General features: G+C 36.3%; 1 protein-coding gene across 1 annotated transcript; it reads left to right on the top strand.

The window, feature by feature from the left end:
* Window positions 1-2,204: 2,204 nt before the first annotated feature.
* Window positions 2,205-7,279, top strand: LOC103466284 (olfactomedin-like). The gene is made up of 5 exons (XM_008411766.3): window positions 2,205-2,765; window positions 2,901-3,059; window positions 3,757-3,969; window positions 5,325-5,457; window positions 6,256-7,279. Exons 1-5 carry the CDS (start codon window positions 2,730-2,732, stop codon window positions 7,101-7,103), a joined length of 1,389 nt encoding a protein of 462 aa, XP_008409988.1. The 5' UTR covers window positions 2,205-2,729; the 3' UTR covers window positions 7,104-7,279.
* The last annotated feature ends 11,333 nt before the right edge of the window (window positions 7,280-18,612 follow it).

Genomic DNA, 18,612 nt, shown 5'->3' with positions numbered 1-18,612 from the left:
TCAGTACAGACTAAGTTCTTCAAGCCAAGCATTTTTTCATGTCCCACAGTTTGACAGTGTGCTTATTTTTTTCTTACCTTAAATAGAACCAGACTGAAATCAGCATAAAAACAAAGAAAAAATTACCACATGTAAATGAGTTTTAAAAATGTTCAGAACTTCCTGACATTGTGTCTCCTTTCTGTGGGAACTACGATGACCAATGCTAAGATAGAAATGTTCTGTAATTTAATACATAAAACTAATGATGTCTCATGATATTTAAAAGAAGCCTTTCATAGCTCACACACTATTTTTGTCTATTTTTCTTGCATTTCAGTGGCATTCGAAGGTTTGTCAAGAATTACGTCGAAAAGGCTGAACATTTTCATTGGACTACAAACTTACAGACACTATTCAAATGCCACTGCTTCAATCCAAATGTTGCAGAAAAGACTCGATATTAAAGCAACTAAATGTTGTGATGCAGATGTTCTGTCTGCACTGATGAAGGTTCGGTCACCTGAGTATGTTGAAAGCTTAAAGTGCCTCCAGCAGCAGAGCATCTCTCAGGTCTCAGAATATTTGATGGACATTGTTCCGTGGATTTTAAAGAAGTTTCTTTGGGAGATTGAAGCGGTCCATTTTTTTCCAGTTCAAAGTTCAAGTTGACCAGCCAACTTTAAACCATTAGCATTGTAAGTTAAAAATCATCTTAGTGGGAGGAAAAAAAATAATAATAAAAATACAGTACTAGTATATTTTAAAGAAATATACTTTAAAATATACCCACTAAGTCTCAGATAGTGAAACTTAGTGGGTTGGTGGAAAATGAGTCGGATTTTCACTGGTTAATTTTTACTTTTGCCAGTTTCTAATTATGTCAGTGACTATTGTGGGTTTCTGGGTTATTATTTCAGACTCAAGCCCTTTAAAATATCATGCTATTCTTTCTGCTCGGAAAGACGTAGAAAAAAATTGTTTATTAGAACTTGTGAGCTTTTGCAGATTTAGTTCTGCATAAAGATGTGAACTATGCTAATGAAGACACCCCTCCAGATGTTTGTTTTAAATGCTTAGGATAATTGTAACCAATTTTATCATCACACAGAAATACGTATAAATACAAAGACTTGTTTTTAAATTACAGTTTTATTTATTTAGGAGAAAAACATCCAAACCAAACAGATGGTAGGTGAAAAAACCTAATTGTGCTTCACTTAGCATCAAAAACCGCTATCAAATATATTCTCCTTTGCACAAAATGTGATGTATGTTTATTGAATCACTTGTGTTCATTTCATTTGATGTTATTTTGCTTTGTTTGAAGTATTGCATTTTCCTTGTTGTATTGCAACTTTGTCCTCTGTTTTCAGGTTCATATAGGAGACAAATAACTATATCAGCAGCTTGAGTCTGCAGCCTATGGTCATAAATGACCTTATTTATCTGAGTTCTACTGTTTTACTTCCATTTAGAAGTCAATGGCCTTAAATTTAAAGTGACTGCAAACTCAAATGGGGACAAAAAAACCTGACTGAAGTGTTCCTTTAATTTATTATTTAGACTTTTGGTTCACTTTTGAGGATGTGGTTGTAGCATTCAGGAACAGAAAATGATCAAGCTGCACAATGAAAAAAAAAACACAATTTGATCAAATACAAGGTCAGGTCTTTTTTCATGTTAAGCCATTTTCAGGATGAGGGATTGTTGCAAGTTAATGACTTCATGCAAATTTCCTGTCTACATGCTCGTTCAGGAGGAGTGAATGCTGCCAAGTCAGTGACTGAATGTAATATGCTGGGATTCCTCTGATTAAAAAAAACAAACATTTTAACCAGTTCATGGTTTAATAACTAGAGTTGAACTGGAACAGATATAAATGACTTTGAAGCCATCTAAATGACTGAATTCATTAGACCTTTTGGTAAATTGCCTCCTTGACCCGTTATTTGTTGAGAATTGGTGCTGCATAAGTAAACCCAATTGATCTTAACTGAATAACTAACAACAGAAGACAAATATATTCATTATCTTTTCCTTTTTGTCGCTTTTCTTTTTGTTTTTCTTTTGGAGATTTTGGTCAGAAGGTATCTTGGCGGTATTTGTCCCACAGTAAGAGAATCGTGGCTTTCAGACATCTTTGATCAGCACTGTCACCTATTAGAGGCTGTGTTCATGTGCTCTAATTACATTTCCATTAAAGCCATTACAGAAAAGAAGTGGATGAAATACTTTCTAAAACTTTTCATAATAAAAGCTATAGAATAAGGGTTAGTAAGGCTCATGTCCGTGTTAAAACTAACGGGGAATAAAAGTTTAAACTTTCTGGAGATGGACAAGTAGGTGTGGGGGAAAAGTGGTTGATGTACGGCAAGAAATAGAACAAGTAATCTGGCACAGTACAGCAACACAATCTAATTAATTCTGTTAAATAAAATATGGAAATAAAGGTTTTGTTTGGTGAGATTTTACACATTTCAAATAAAAAAATTATTATAATAGGTTATTTTAAAAGAGGAACTGACCTCACAAATAAACGACCAATAAAGAAAAGGGGAAGTAGGAAACTGAGCCAGATCACAAGTCTTTGGTAACTTTGCATTTTGATATATTTAGTTGAGTCCTGGTTTTATGGGTTAGTAATGACTAATGAGAGACAGTAAATCAGTCTGCTGATTACGAGAAACACACAGACGATCGTTTGTTGTGTCTTTGTCGATCCGATCATCGCTGGTCCAGCTTCAAGCATGATGCTGCTGCTCTTCCCACTGCTCTTATCTACAGTAAGTCACATTTCTACAAATCCTTAAAAAATTTAGACTGAAACCTCAAGATACAATCTCAGTGAGGAGTTTTATTTGGTTTTCAGCACCTCATCTGTTTTCTGCTTCCATAAACATCTGTGTTTTTGTACGTAGGTACAGACCTGGGCTTACCGCGTGCCGGGTCAGAAAAAGTCTGACTCTTGCCGGTGTGATGTGAACACCACGATATGGTCGTTTCCTGCTCTGCGGTACGAGGCTGTGCAGCAGCAGGTTGAAACCTGCGAGACGTCTCTGCACGGCCTGCAGCAGCAGGTAAGAACTGAAGGTTATTTTCATGGAGTTGAATCATTGTACATTTAACAATGAGCATGTGAGATTTCAGTGTCATGTAATGTGGAAATGATGTAAGTTTATGTGGTGTTTGGAGATTTAAATGTTTATAAGTTGATGAGTGAGAGGGGCAGGAAATCATAAGATCGTGTGTCTTCTGCCTGCTCCTTTTTGAAAAGATTGCATATCAACTGAGCATGATAATTTGCTTTAATTTTATTTTTTTTAATTTTTTTCTCGTTTTTACTTTTTGTCTGTTCGAAATAAAAAGAACACAAAACTTTGATAGGAAGTTAAACCGTGTGATGAAATTATATGAATTTAATAATAACAATAATAATAATCAAAAAATTATTAGAGTATTAAAATTTTATTTACATGAAATGTTTTGATTATTTAAATAATCAAAAAAATGTTTTGATTATTTAAATAATTATTAATTATTAGCGAATTATTAAAACTAACAACTTTGGCTATCAAATTGCCTATAAATGATATATAGTTCGTTATTTTCTACATCGGAATAATAAATTAATTTTGTGTTCTTGTCTGACTTGATTTGTTTTTGAGCGTTAAAACCATGTGAACCATTCTCAAAAAATAGGAAACAATTTCTTGACAGTTTTGCTTCAACCAGCAATCTTGACATTTTGGAGCTTTTGTGTGTGCTTCCCTGCAGGTGTTGGTCTCCAGTCAGCGTCTCCCTGACATTCAGGTTCAAATTTCAAACTTGACAGCACGACTTGAGCCGTACCAGTACCTGCATGACCGCGGACTGTACACAGCGCTGTCCATCCGTCTGCTGGGCCAGGAGCTCAGCCAGCTGGAGACGGACATCACCGTTGTGCACGGCCAGCTAAACAACGACCAGTCACAGAAACTCCACAAAGAGGTTAAAAAAAAACTCTGTAAAAATCAAGACAACACAGCTTAGGAATGATTGAAATCATAATAAAGTATTTGAGGGGTTGGAATCAGTATGAGTGGTCAGTATCTTACCTGCAGAAGTTTAAATGTATGAACTCAAATGAACACATTCTTGAGTTGTTGCAATATTTAAGTAACACTGAATTTAAAGCTTGTTTAATTGAGAAAAGTGACTCTGCAGAATTTAAATGTTCTATTTTGAGTGATCATATCGTTTCTCAGGTAAGAAAATTTATTTTACTGTATGATTAATTCTTTGTTTCTGAGCCACATGCAGGTGGCTCACCTTTAGCATTAGCTTGAAGTGACTTCAGCGCCAAACAACATGGTGTGAGAGAACTAACTATAGACTGACAGGCAGATGATATCTTCAACTGAACTGTTCAACACAGGTTGAATAGTCGAATTACTGTATGGTTATTTATTATAAAGCATCCTAGCAATAGATTTTTGGTAAATGGAAGCGCTAACGCATGTGGAAATCTGAGAAACAATACAGGTCCAAACTGCCGTCTTTGCTCTGAATGCTTACAGAAAGTTAAAGCAAAACTCACAAGCATTTCTTCCCTGCTACAGGAAGCTTGGCTTCATAATGTAGCACTTTTGAATCCCTTCACAGGTTGCGGTTTGTTAGGTCTCCAGACTCCTGCTCTCAGACAAACAGTTCTCCTGACTCCAATCTACTAATGGAAACTACCACTTAAATCTTTACCTCATTAACTTAGATTCAATTTAAAGAGTTTGTTACCACAGCTTTTGCCTGGAGTGGCTATTAAATTATGAAATGATGTTTGAGTTAAATGTAAAGTCATTACATAACTCCATAAAAACTTTCAGCTGCATGCATTCGTGGCAACCTCATGCTATTTTTATTTCTTTTTCTAGAAATGTCTTGATTTTTAGAAATAAAAGTAATATAATAGCTAATGTGATTATTGATGTAGCTTACCCTAAATATAGAAAGTATAACAATTAATTAATTTTAAAGGCCATCTTTATTGAGCAGATTATGCAGAAAACAAATTATTACAGAATAGTATCGTGATTTTTAGGTCCACTATGTTGTTGGCATGCAACTTGTACATCTTATAGATAAGAAACATGTGAAAATGCCATATATTGCGAATAAATTCTTACATCAGCATTTCCTAGTTCTAGGTAGCTTAACTCCTCCTGGTTTCTCCAAAACCAGCAAAACACTAAATTCTGTCTAACGCAGGTAAAATACTGACTACTCATAACTATCACACATAACCAAAGTTCAAGAAATTGTAGACTGTTCTTTAGGAGTTATTTATTTAAATTGCTTGTCTCTTTCAGGTGGGTAAATTGCGAAAAGATGTGCTAAAGATGCATATGTCAGACACGGTGAACATGAAGACGGTCAAGGAGAAACTTCGCTACCTGAAGAACAACGTTGAGTCCTGCAAGTCGATCCCCAAAGACTTCAGAGGTGAGTCTGTGTGTCTGCAGTGACACCAAAGATCTAATTAATCAGAGCTATTCCAGATCATTATTATTATTATTATTATTATTATTATTATTATTATTATTATTATTATTATTATTATTATTATTATTATTATGTAATGAAAGTAAATTTTATAATTTTACCTAATTTGTATTATGGAATACCAATTTCACATTTACATCTGAATTTCCACATAGTTTTGAATAAAGTTATATTGTGTCTTATTGAAATTTCTTTTACAGGAAGCTATTGCTCTCTGTTATAGCTATAAAGCCTTATAAATGGCTTTTTAACCCTTTCTGAACCAAATGAAGTTAATTATTTTGTTTCTCATCCATTTTTTAATTTCTTCGGATTGGAGTCTAACGAGTTGCTTTTTGGGGCCTTTTAGCCAACTTCATGTTTCTCTTGCAGTAATTAGGGCTGGGTGTGGCAAATAAAATTCAAGTCAGCTTTCCAAAATCAAACACTTAATTCTGTTCATTGGTTGAACAAGGAGGTGTTTAATTTTAAACATAGGTTTGAACCAGCTGAACTTTAGAGCCTTGTTCATTGAAATCATGACTTCCAAACTACATTTTATGTCCACTCTTGGTCAGAAGTTAAAACGTATTTCTTCTGAAACATTTTGTTGTGACCAAAAAGTAAAAGCTAAAAAAAATCAGTGTACTATAATATGTATTATGCAAAATATAATAATCATTCTACTCCTTAATGAAACACTCAATGAAATATTGAACGTTTAATCTGTACTCAAGACACTTTTTCCCCCTGTTTCAGGCCAGAACAGGTACTGCATGAAGGGCCTGATCACCAACATCAGTGAACCTGTCACAACCAAAATCAACCCCTATGACAAGAACCACGTCTCTGGATCATGGGGCAAACAGGCGCAGATGGACAGCGAGTCGGACACAGAGACCTACTGGGTTCAGACCCTAACCAGCAGCAACATCTATGGAAACATAGTCCGCCTTTACCAAACCTACAAAGACTTCATGCGTTCTGCCAACCACAGGGACGCTACATTCTCCTCCTCCGTCACAGCTCCCACTGCCATTGAGGGTCCTAGTGCTGTGATGTACGGTGACGGTCTGTACTATCACTGCTACCGCTCTGCAGATATCTGCCGCTACGACCTGAAGACCAATGAGGTCAAGAGGGTAACCCTTCCTGGCACAGGTGTGGGCTTCAACAACAAATTTCCATATTGCTACTATGAATGCCGCTCGAATAGCGACGTGGATGTTGAGGCTGATGAAACCGGACTGTGGGCTCTGTATGCCACTGTTGGCAACCATGGCAATCTGGTAGTGAGCAAGTTGTTTTGGGACGACGACTCAAAGACGATCAACGTGTCGCAAACCTGGGAGACGAGGCTGTTCAAGAAGGCAGCGACTAACGCTTTCATGGTGTGTGGTGTGATGTACGCCACCCGCTACGTGGATGAATACAGAGAGGAAGTATTCTACGCCTTCGACACAGCGACAGGAAAAGAGGACAACTCTCTGGCTCTGCCGCTGGAGAAAGTCGCTAAAGGAGTGGCTAGTCTGAGCTACAACCCGGTCAACAGGCAGATCTACATGTACAATGATGGATATCTCCTAGCCTTTCAGGCTTACTTCTGAGTTTTGCCTTTGAACCTAAGAAGAAGACGAATATTCTCCTCAAATCACATCTGACATCTTTTTCTGTTGCTATTCTAAGAAAAAATGAAGTATGTTTTAATAAATGTCTTGTTTTAATGCAATTTTTCCTTTCTTTTAAAAACTTGCAATAAACTTGTTTTAGGTGAATAAAAATTCATCTTTTATAGTGTCAACATAATCTTAACGTCACACTTCCAGTTGTTCAAATATTTTGCCACGAGTGCCAAAATTATCAACTTGAAAGTGATTGGGGGCCACATAAATACGTTGTTTTGAAGTTTTTAATACAATTTAAAAAAAAAAATTCTTTCCTGTTTTAATTTTTATCTACTCAATAATAAACTAAACATGCAATACTTAAGTGAAATGAGGTAAATAGTAAGAATTTTGTAAAGAAAGCACTTCATAGTCGATTGAAAAACATTTGAAAAAATCTTGCAAGGTTGCATTATTTTAAGACAGATCTGCAGTTTTGACAAAGAACTTTTATTCACGCATGTCAATAAACTCTTAATCATTGTCTTTCTTTGTCTGAGTCTCTCCGAATTGAATTAAACAAACCAGTGTTACAAAATAAGTATACCTCATGGAAATAGAAAGTAACTGATAACTTCTTATCAATGTAAAGTGCAAACTGAAAAAAAAAATTTAAATAGGTGAAACATCAATTTAGATGGATCTGAAAGACTTGCAGAGAAAAGAAAACGTTTTCAAGCCTTGACTTATGATGTCTTTATCACGATTTTCAACTAATTGATCTCCTACGACATCAGATTTTTTTGGGCTAAAATCATCCTTTGTGTATGTCAAACTGTCATCTTTGATGCTTTGCATCTTAAGAAATGACAATGACTTTTATGTGTTTAGCTGATGATGCAACCTAAAAGTGGCTCTTTGCTCAGTTGTCTTTAAGAACATTTTTATGCAACCATGAGTCATAGTTAAGTGGCCTAACAAAAAAAGAAAAATTTTCCTCTGAAAATGATCAGGTACTGTCAAATTAGTCAGAGTTAAAAGAAAAGCTTGGAAGGAGCTTTAGGAAGCCTGAAAAACAACCACTTCAAATGATTACAGATAATCCCAACTGCTTAGGCAGGAAAGAACAAAAAAATAAGAAAATAGGTTTCTGATTTATAGAAACATTCGAGAATAACAACTGGAAAAACAGAAATGGGAAGGGAAGACATTTTGAGCTATTACAAAATCCTTCATGTAGACCAACCAACAGAAACCATCAGAAAACTTGGAAATAAAATATATGTATATAAAATTACAGTAAAACTCCTCAGAATGTTCAGAATTTTATTTATTCCCTTTCAAGATAAATTAAGCATTTTTGAATGTGATGTTTTAATATAATCTTCTTGTGTAGTAAAGCTGCAGCAGGGTATCGGTTGTCCCAGGCTTTGTTCTGGACTTTGTGGTACTGAGATTTCCCATTACGGTTTCAGAAGCCCTCTGTTGTAGTGCAAGAAGTTGGCAGTAGGGGGAGACACACACAGAGACTTCGTCAGTGGACCACCGATGTTTTACAGGCCTGGTTTTCACTGTGTGACACACCCAGAGCTCTGCTCCTGTAATGACAGACTTGCTGGCCAGCAGATTTAAAGAAGCCAAGCAGCAGCGGCGTGTTGGTCTGTGTTTGTGGCTTTTGATTCCATGTTTCTGCACAGAGAAAAAAAGGATGGGAGGATCTTCATGCACTCTAATGATATGCTGAGATGTTGGGACATTTTGGAAACCCTCAGACCTTTGTAGCTTTTTAGGTTTCACAAAACTCTGATCCCAGCTAAAATAATCTCATGTGTAATATGTTGAAGTTATATATTTTTTTCCTGCAGTGTTAAATTAACTAGAGAGCATGCCCTTTTTGTGCTTTCTTGTGTTACTTTGACTTTGGTCATGTCTGTTATATCCAGAATCTGAAGCATGCAGCAGGTTGTCAGAGGCTGTAATAGGAGTTTTAACTACACAACTGAAATCACAATAACAACATTTTATGTATTTAAGTTTTTCTTCTATATTTTAAAGTATTTCTTTTACTTATGTATCTGATGTTTGTTGTAGATGAAAAAAGTGTTAATGTGCATGCATTTCTGAAGTAAAACCTAATGGATTACCCAACACTTCTAAAAAACAAAAACTAACAAAATGTACTTTTACTTTTGAATGTTGGATTGAACCTTGCTGTGTGATTTGTTCAGAGCTTGGTATGTTGTTTAACAACTTAACTCTAAGCTTTAAACTTTTCCACAGTGAAGCAACGTTATCTCTGCTGCGGTTCTTTGTCTAATGCTGTTTGATCACTAATGTTCTCTACAAAACTCTAAGGCCTTCACACAGCAGCTGTAGTTGCATAATCTACAAGAAGACATAGAATGTCACTTTCTATTCTTAGCAGTGCAATGAGAGAAAGCTGCAACTTTTTTCTCTATAACACACTGGATGCATGGGAGCAGGTCACTAAAATAGCCTTCAGAGAAAAATAATGTAAGAAAAGTTTTGAAAGATCTATGTTATCCTACTAGCTTGTCACTGCTGGTTTACGGATAAGGCCTAGTTGACCACTCAAGAGTTCATTCTCTAATGTCTAAAAGTCCATCCTGTTTTCTTTCCTGGGCAGGATGATTGCCTGACAGTTTCACCTTAACACATTATCATGCAATCAGTTCTCATAAATATGTAATACTCTGATAAAAGACTCTGTGGTATGCCATTAACACAATCAAAGACTTCCAGTAATACCTAGCATCAGCTGAGCTTTCAATGAACTGTCAGTTTCAACTTTTGATGTTTCCACATGAGGAGGATAATTGTCCGAACAGAAACAGAATTTATTTGGTAAAGACCATCACAAGTGTGTAGAACTAGACAGGTTAAAACCAAAATACATTAGAGATCTATTATCATTTTATCAACCTTCCAGTTATCCCAGGTCTTCTGGTTATGGTCTGTTCTGCAGCCCCAGAACCAGAACCAAATATGGGGAAGCAGCATTCAGCTTCTATCCACCCCAAATCTGTAGCAAACTTTTAAAAAAACTGAATCGAAACACTTCAATCCTTTAAAACAATGTTAAAGACCCACCTGTTTAGAGCCGTGTTTCATAAATTTCATCCATATATTTTATGTGTATTTAATGATGGTGTGGTGCACCTAAATTATGTCCCCACATTAATTTGGTTGTTTTATCATTTTTGAAATATTTTCATATACAATTTATTATTATTATTATTATTATTATTATTATTATTATTATTATTATTATTATTATTATTATTATTATTATTATTATTATATATTTTTATTCTTTTTTTTTTTAAACCAAAAATGAACAAATAATATTTTGTTAGCATTTTGGCATGTTATTCTGACTCCATTTAGTGTTTTCCTGATATTGAGATGACAGCAGTATAGTGGCAAAGTGGAACCTTTTTTGGGGGGCGTTGTTTCCGGGTTGGTTTTTGGGCGGACTTTCTGTTTACCTCGGACGCAATTTGAATGCTAACGGCAGCGCTTCTGTCGTCATTGCTGAATCCTGTTTTATTATTTTTCAAGTCTCTACCCGGTAAAAACACACAAAAACTACTCTGTGAGACGTTTACCTCTTATTTGATCAGTAGATAGCACTGTGTCAGGGTTTTGTGCACCTTTCTGTTTATTGTAGTCCGGTGGGGTTAGGTAATTGAAAGACTGATATTTTACTAACTCTGGGTTTTATGAGTGTCATTTTACTTTTGTTTGAATAATATTCAGTACATGTTGCTTGTTGACTCACAAAGTAGATTAAAGCCTGAGAGTAAAGTGAGTCTAGCGGAAGTTAAAGGTAGAGAAACTATTCTTTGTTCATGAAGCGTGGGAATTAAAAGGAGAAAGTTGGAACAATGCCATGTTAAATTTAATATATTTTATTGTAAGTCTTGTAATTCTGTTTTTGATCATTAAATTAAGATCAGTGAACATTTTGATGTTTAGACCAGTTATTATGCAGCTGAATGCAGTAAATCTAAAAAACAAAAAAAACACTTCATTTATCCTGTTTAGTACACTATACCTAGATTGTCTTCATCTAAATGAAGGATGGTAATGTGAAAAGTTCATTATTACTTGTGAGAAAAGGAAACAATGTTGTCCTACTTACTTGAAACCGTTAAACTATCATAAGATTTTAGGTTGTCGAACAGTTTTGTTCAGTTTCAAAGCAGCAAATCTAAACAAACACTAATCATTACTCTGTCGTTTGTGCACAGATCACAAATAGTGTGAGCATCATGTTTCACGAGTTGCTTTGGCTTGCAAATTTCTGCTGGATTTTGCATATCTTTAAGGGATCTTTTATAATCATGCACGAGTTGCAAACCAGCAAGGAGTTGGTTTTAATTTGGAAAGATTAAAAAAAGATCCTCCATGTTGCTTAAAAATGCTACAGTGGAGAGGGGCAAATGATCAGATCAGTGTTATGAGATTAAGCTATGTTTTGATATCAGTTTGTGCTCATACAAGCTATGATTGGTGTAAGATAGTTGTAAAATGAATTCTGATCCTGATCAGGAATCAATGTTGAAACATCCTAGGTTTATGGCTGAGGACATTTAGGTCCATATATCAGTATGACAATTAGCGTCCAGAAACTGAAGACAAGGATTTGGGTGGACAGATTAAATTATGTGCACAGTTCGTACTGAGGTCAGTAGGGCGACCTTCTGAATTTATTTATTTTTAAAAACACACAAAAAACAAGCATCTGTGGAGATTTAATCCTTTCTATCATCCTTCCCTCTTCAGCATCACAGAGATCGTTTTGCCTTAATTATATAATCTGCACATACTGCCAGTATTGTCCTTAATTATAGGAAACATTAGGTAGTAATTAACCAAAATACGTATCCTAGAATTAACACTGAAGAGTTGAATTCAACATCCTTTTTGTAACGTGTTATGTAGCTGAGCAGTAGATGGGAGAACAGAAAAACTGTAAGGGGATAACAAAGATTGAGTATTAGGATTATCTTGTGTGAGTGAAGGGTTATGATTGTTTTTTGTTGGGATGTCTTCCTGGCACTAGATGGGTTTTTGACAGGATATTAGGATGTTAAGCGTGGAGATGCAAAGTCACAAACTGGCTTCTTGTTTTGACAAATCAGCTGTAGTTTCCTGCCAAAACAAATTGTTACTATGCCATTTTTATTAGCTTAACGCTGAATGTCTTTGGTTTAAAACATGGATACAAAATAGTTTTCACGCACAAAATGGATGTAGATGAATACAAGAGGTTGATTGTAGCCACTTATGTTTGAGTAATGTTTTTCCTGCATAATTTTAAATTATTGCTTCTCTTTCCCCGAGTAAAATTTCTGACTACTCTACCCACTGCAAATAACTTCACTGATGCAAGTTCCAACCTAAATTACTCCAGACACAGAAACAATGTCAGGCATCTTCACCGTTCTAATGTTATTTCCAATCTGCTGAGCTTGCCGTTTCATTTGGGGGTCAGATTAATATACAGTAAGCAGAATATATTGTTACCAAAACTACTTTACACTGTTCTAACGTATTGCATACAGTAAGTATTGGTTTCACAAACTATTTGAGAATGCGTTTATTCTGCCTGAATTTGTCATTTAGTTATTTTCTTGCATGTATCAGTTTACGGCGACCTTCACAATTCCAGAATCTGAACGTAACTTAAAATTTTGTCCGTCTGATCACATAGTTTTTCTTTTTGTTTTTCGTTTTTTTTAATTATGTTATGATCAGTTACACCAAAACATTTTTTACTCTTAAGTCATTTTTTGGATGGCTCATTTTTATTTGAATAACAATCATGTTATTCAGCACAGCTACCTTTACTCTAATATACTTTTTGGCTTCTCTGTGTACATATGATGGGGCCAAAATGGTATTGGTTGGATTTAAAATGGTAGTCTGAATTTATGGGGATGAGAATTGGCTGTGACTCTTTGAGTTATTGGGTATTAAAACTAAAAAAGTTTTGGGGTTTTTTGGCTTCTTAGTAGTCATGTTGTAAAGATATCAAATGCACCACAGTTGAAAAGTCAACAAAAATGTATCTGCAACATGGATCAGCTTGAAATAATTGTTGCCGAAATTATACATATGGATGACCTAATATGTAGACAATTTTAGTTTTTAAAAGTCTTTAAAATACTTTCTGAAACATCGCAGCTTCTGACTCAAACCAACATGAAGAAATGCTAGACTTTTATTTCTAAATAAGAAGGAACAAAGGATTTCTGTGTTTATTTCTCTGTGTGGCTCAGACTGCAACAAGAACCATCTCTAAGACAAAGTGTCTTTTTTCCCCCACAGTTTATGTCCCACCATTGTTATTTTTTTCACCAAATACAAGCAAAGTTGTTTTGGCTCCATTATAAACTTTGATTAGCTTTCAAGATATTTTCTTTGCGTCCTCAGAGGGAGTGTTTTTTGGGGTTTTTTTTATAACAGAACAAATATTTTTAAAACTGAAAAGTGGAGCTTGGCAGAAGCGAAGCAGCACATTTGTTCCACAGAGAATAATGAACATGGAGCTTCTCCTTTCATCTGAATTTTTTTTCTTTGTGTTTTATCACTGTTAGAAATCATAGAATAAATTGAATGTTTTCTTAAAATGTCTGGAGTTAAATCAAAATAAATGGCAATGTTGGATGCTTGATTTTTCTCTTAGAAACTAGAACTGAATCTTCAAAATCTAGTCTGAGTGTGAACATTTAACTCTTAATGGCCATATTTCATTTAATAGCATTAAGTGCATAGTCTCTAGCACAGCCACCTATGTGACATATTTTTTTGGATGTTAAATGTTTAGAGTTCTTTTCATAAGCAATATGAATATTCCTTGTAGTTGTTACAAGCAACATGATGATGATGATAATGGAGGTTTATTTTTAGTTTTATTGATTAAGTTTTGATTAACTAATGTAAAGTTTTCATACTTAATAGAAGGCAAACTAGTGAAATGTAATGTAACATTTCCTCAGATATTCAAGGAAGTGGTTTTACGAAACTGCAGATGTCCTGTAAAAAATTATGCCACTAAATAAATCATGCAGTCTTCTGAGGTGTTTGATTTTATTTATTTATTTATCACATCTCATTAGTTTGCCAGTTCCAGTAGATGCATCCATGTTTTGGCTCAATTTGTCCTTCAAACTCTTCAACAAGCATCCCTGCTCCCCTGATGTATCTCTTTTGGACGGCGTAATAAAGCATCTCGGTGTTTTTTTCTGATAGAACAGTCGGCATGCATTAGCCTCCCTTGAAGTCAAATGGAGCCAGCTGGCATATTTTCTCAAAGTTCTTATGGCTCTTTTCCTCCTCTCAGAAATCTGACCAGAAAAGAGAAGGCGTTGGTCTGCTTTTCAACACATTTGTTTTTAATAATATGTATCGTCCTGAACTAAAGAGCGCTGAAGTAACAGAACATTCATATTGTTTGTAAACCGCTGTCTTCGTCAAATCTACAGTGCTGTGAAAAAAGCTTTTGGCCACTTACAGTTTTCATTAGTTTCAGATAATCAAACAGAATTTAACAAAAGATCAAGTTAACCAAAGTAACTACAGAAAGTGCCACCACTTGGTGATTTCATTTTTAAGAGAACAAAAGCTATCCACCCCAACTGGATCATGTGTGAAAACCTAATCAGTAATTGAGTCATCCTAGACGGCAGCAATTTTACTTTGTGAAAACTGGGAATCAGTCATTGACATGCCTGGAGGAAATCTGACCGACTCTTCTTTGTCTTAATTCAGCCACAATGAAATGTTCATTAGCATAAATGGCCTGCGTAAGGTCATATCTCAACTTCTAAAATGAGGTTTAAGTCTGGACTTTGACAAGAACATTTAAAATTGAGGTTTTTTTTGTTTTTTTTACCAATGGGAAGCAGACCATGTGACTCGGGCAGGATTACCTCCTGGCTGAGTCCTTGGTGCACTCCTTCACTCCTGGAGTTATTTTGGTGTGCATAACACTCCTGGCAAAGTTGACCATTGACTTCTGTTTTTATCTACTAAGGCCATTTACTGTGATTCACTGGAGTTCTCACATGTTCTTGAGTTCCCAATATGTTTGATTTGAGAGATTTTTCCTACTTCATGGTGTCAGACAGGTTTTATTAGGTGATATCTGGACTCCGGCCTTGATGTGGCTATAGTGAAACCAAATTTCACAGTCAATTTATGTTTTAACAAGACGACATCTTTATCCCATAGGCTGGTTTTCCTAACTTTTTTTCACCATTTTGTATTTAATGTGTTTGATGTTAAAATTTGTTGAAGGACTGGACTTGCTCTAAGGGGTAGATGAAACTACAGTCCGAGTTGCTGCTGTGTTTCTTTTCTTTCTGGCCGACGTGAGGCCTCTTAAAGCATGTGAAATATTTTATAGTAGCACAAATTTAAATGTCTAATTGCTTTTGCAGAAGGACGATATATCAAACAAGTACTGGATTTTCATAGCAGCTAAATGAGTCACCACTAAAGTGGCTGAGACGACCAGATGTTTTGTGGGACTTCACACTTGGCATCTTAATGTTGTGTTTACACAAACCCACAAAGGTGGCCTAGTTGGGAAAAGGAGAAAATGCGCTGTGGGAGAGATGGGTGGGACTGCTCTCATTGCTAAATTAGACCTTCTAATGACAAGGCGTCTCAGAACTTCAGGATATAAATACTTTCTTAAAAAGCTGCTCTGAGGAAAGCCTTCTGGAAGGAATCTGTAAATGACAGGGTGGATGGAAAGCGACCGTGGGTGGGGGTGTGTGTATTTATGTCAGTTAATTCAAACACTGGGTGGACAGTTTTGATTTAAATTTCCTTCCTTTCTTGTACGTTCTGCAACTGTGCCACACATGTTAAAAGCAATACTCGGCGTGTTATGAATTACTGAAAAAGCCTCTGATTCATGGTTCATTTTCTGCTGACCAGCTGCTTGCTTCATGTTGACTTAAGGCAGGGGAGAGCCTGCAGAGAGTGGAGGAAATAACTCTTTTAGACACAGCAGCCCTTTCAGGCAGACATAAGTCTTCCTGTTTATTGCAACGAGCAACTAAATTCCCATATCAGGCAAAATGTTTCCTGTTTATGCCAAAGGTCTTCTTTTATTGGGTTTTTCTGTGCATCTTTTTTTTATCATTATTACATTGTGTCTCATTTTCCCTGAAACGAAATGCGTTTTTTTTTTTCTCAGCAAAGAGATTTAGCATATCGAGTCATTTTCCAGACATTTTTCTGAACATTTTTACTGCAATAACTAACCTTTAGTAGTTCTCCAATAGCCTTTGTGGATGCACTTTAAAAACTTCTCCACTGACAGTAAAAGCATTTTTTACTCATGACTTTTGTAAACTCATCATTCTAATGGATGTGAGAAGTAGGCGCTGGTATTTTAGCTGCTGAAGATTACGAAACCATTTCTTCCAATGCTTAAACTTATGTTCTTTCTCACTCACTCATTTTAAGATTAAAGCTGGACCAATCATAACGACCACCTGCCTAATGTTGGCCCCCCACTGAGGGTGGGTCTCTACTAGAACCATGTGCTGTGGCAGCTAGTACCAAGAACATCCTTTAAGTCCTATACGTTGTGAAATGGATCAAACATTTCACATTAGTTTCTTACTTTCTAACCATAATTATTTTCTGTCCTGATTGGGTACACTTGACTTTACAAGTCATAAATCTGGCTTGTCGCTGATTTCTCCAAGTAAGAATGTTGAAATTCTGTTTTTTTTTTAAGTTGAATGCACAACAATTATTAGAGTCTTTGTACTTTTTGAAATTGGCCAAACACATAAATTTCCCGCACGTCTTTATCCTCAAGCCAGTGAATCTGGGGTACTAATAGGATGATGATGATATGCACTCTATGTGAACTGCATTTACTGACATTGTTTTCAAAAGGTTTTGTGAAAACTTAAAAAAAGTAAAGACAAATGGAGTAAGTGGTGCAAGGCACACCTCTAAACCTAGTTGTTGGGAAGAATGATCTAGTATCTTCAGATTGTTTTTTTTAGGGTTACATTAATATTCCAATGACTTTTTCATGTTTACATTAACACATAAACATTAAAACCCAGAACACCTTTAATCCGAAGGTGTGGCAGACAACATGCCATTTCTTGACTCTCATTTCTTGACCAAGGTTTTGCATTATGATCTAATAGTTTTGAAATGTTTTTAATAACATAATTAACATTTCGCTCATGCATATCTTAAGATTGGATGTAAAAGAAAGGAGGGGAACCCTGAAGATCTGCAGGAGTTCAAGGTGGCTTCCTGGGTAAACTGGAAGTCACCAGATGTCATAAGTTGGAGACTAAGATTTTATGGAGGTAAAACGGGTCATAGAGGGTTTGAGGATTCAGCACGTACAGTTGGAAAGATGTGCCTATTATAACAGGGACATGGTGTATTACCACTTACAAAAACACTTCTAGGAAAATAAACTTAAGTAGACATCATAATGTTAAAATCAACTTCACTGAACCTACAGGTTGAATATCTGTCTTTGCTATTGAAGGGGTAATAATTACAGTGACCCAAAGATAGATTGGTTAAAACGCAAACAAAAGAAACAATTGCATTCCTTGTCTTTTGCAGGATTTTACATCTTTTCTAAGGCTACTCCATTTACGTGTGGAAAATTCCCATTATAGTAAATGTGTGATTCCTCACCGTGTGTATTTGTTTGTGTGCGTCCAAACCTGATGCTAAGCTGCTGCAGTTTGCAGCTGGATCAGCCCCAGTGTTTTATATAGAGCAGGATGAGGCAGAACAAACCGGCTTTTCCCCTCCACAAAATATAATCCGTTCGCTCCTGTTAATGACAAGACAGATGGCTTTGTCCCTCTGCGGCCACACATGTAAAAGACAAAGTGTTTGGGTGCGTATTCTGCGTGCTTATTTAATGATTTGCAAAAAGAGAGCTGACTGTCAATTACGCTGTGTGCTTATATGGGAAAACAAAGAGCAAACATTTTGGGACTAATTTGTATATATTTCCTTAAAAGATCCACTTGACAGCATCCCTCACCGAAGGTGTCCACCAACGGGTTCGAGGGTTGCCACCACGACAGGCACCAACAACCTTGCGGCCGCAGCTCCGATAAGCCGCCTCGGCAATGAAGGCACGGAACATGGTCCACTCAGACTCAATGTCCCCCACCTCCCCCGGAACGTGTTCGAAGTTCTGCCGGAGATGGGAGTTAAAGCTCCGTCTCACAGGGGACTCCGCCAGACGTTCCCAGCAGACCCTCACTACATGTTTGGGCCTGCCAGGTCTGACCGGCTTCCTCCCCCACCACCGGAGCCAACTCACCACCAGGTAGTGGTCAGTGGACACCTCCGCACCTCTCTTCACCCAAGTGTCCAAGACATATGGCCGCAGATCCGATGAAACGATGACAAAATTGATCATCGAACTGCGGCCTAGGGTGTCCTGGTGCCAAGTGCACATATGGAC

The sequence above is a fragment of the Poecilia reticulata genome, chromosome 6, assembly GCF_904066995.2.
Source record: "Poecilia reticulata chromosome 6, P_reticulata-male-v2, whole genome shotgun sequence".
Classification (NCBI taxonomy): domain Eukaryota; kingdom Metazoa; phylum Chordata; class Actinopteri; order Cyprinodontiformes; family Poeciliidae; genus Poecilia; species Poecilia reticulata.
The sequence above is the reverse complement of the archived record's forward strand: the minus strand, read 5'-3'. Positions and strand labels throughout refer to the sequence as shown.

What these genes read in the sequence shown, in the direction of transcription:
- LOC103466284 (XM_008411766.3), top strand. Translation starts at nt 2,730, where the DNA reads ATGATGCTGCTGCTCTTCCCACTGCTCTTATCTACA. An exon ending in TCCCACTGCTCTTATCTACA is followed by an intron (nt 2,766 to 2,900) that starts GTAAGTCACATT and finishes TTTTGTACGTAG; the next exon opens with GTACAGACCTGGGCTTACCG. An exon ending in TGCACGGCCTGCAGCAGCAG is followed by an intron (nt 3,060 to 3,756) that starts GTAAGAACTGAA and finishes GCTTCCCTGCAG; the next exon opens with GTGTTGGTCTCCAGTCAGCG.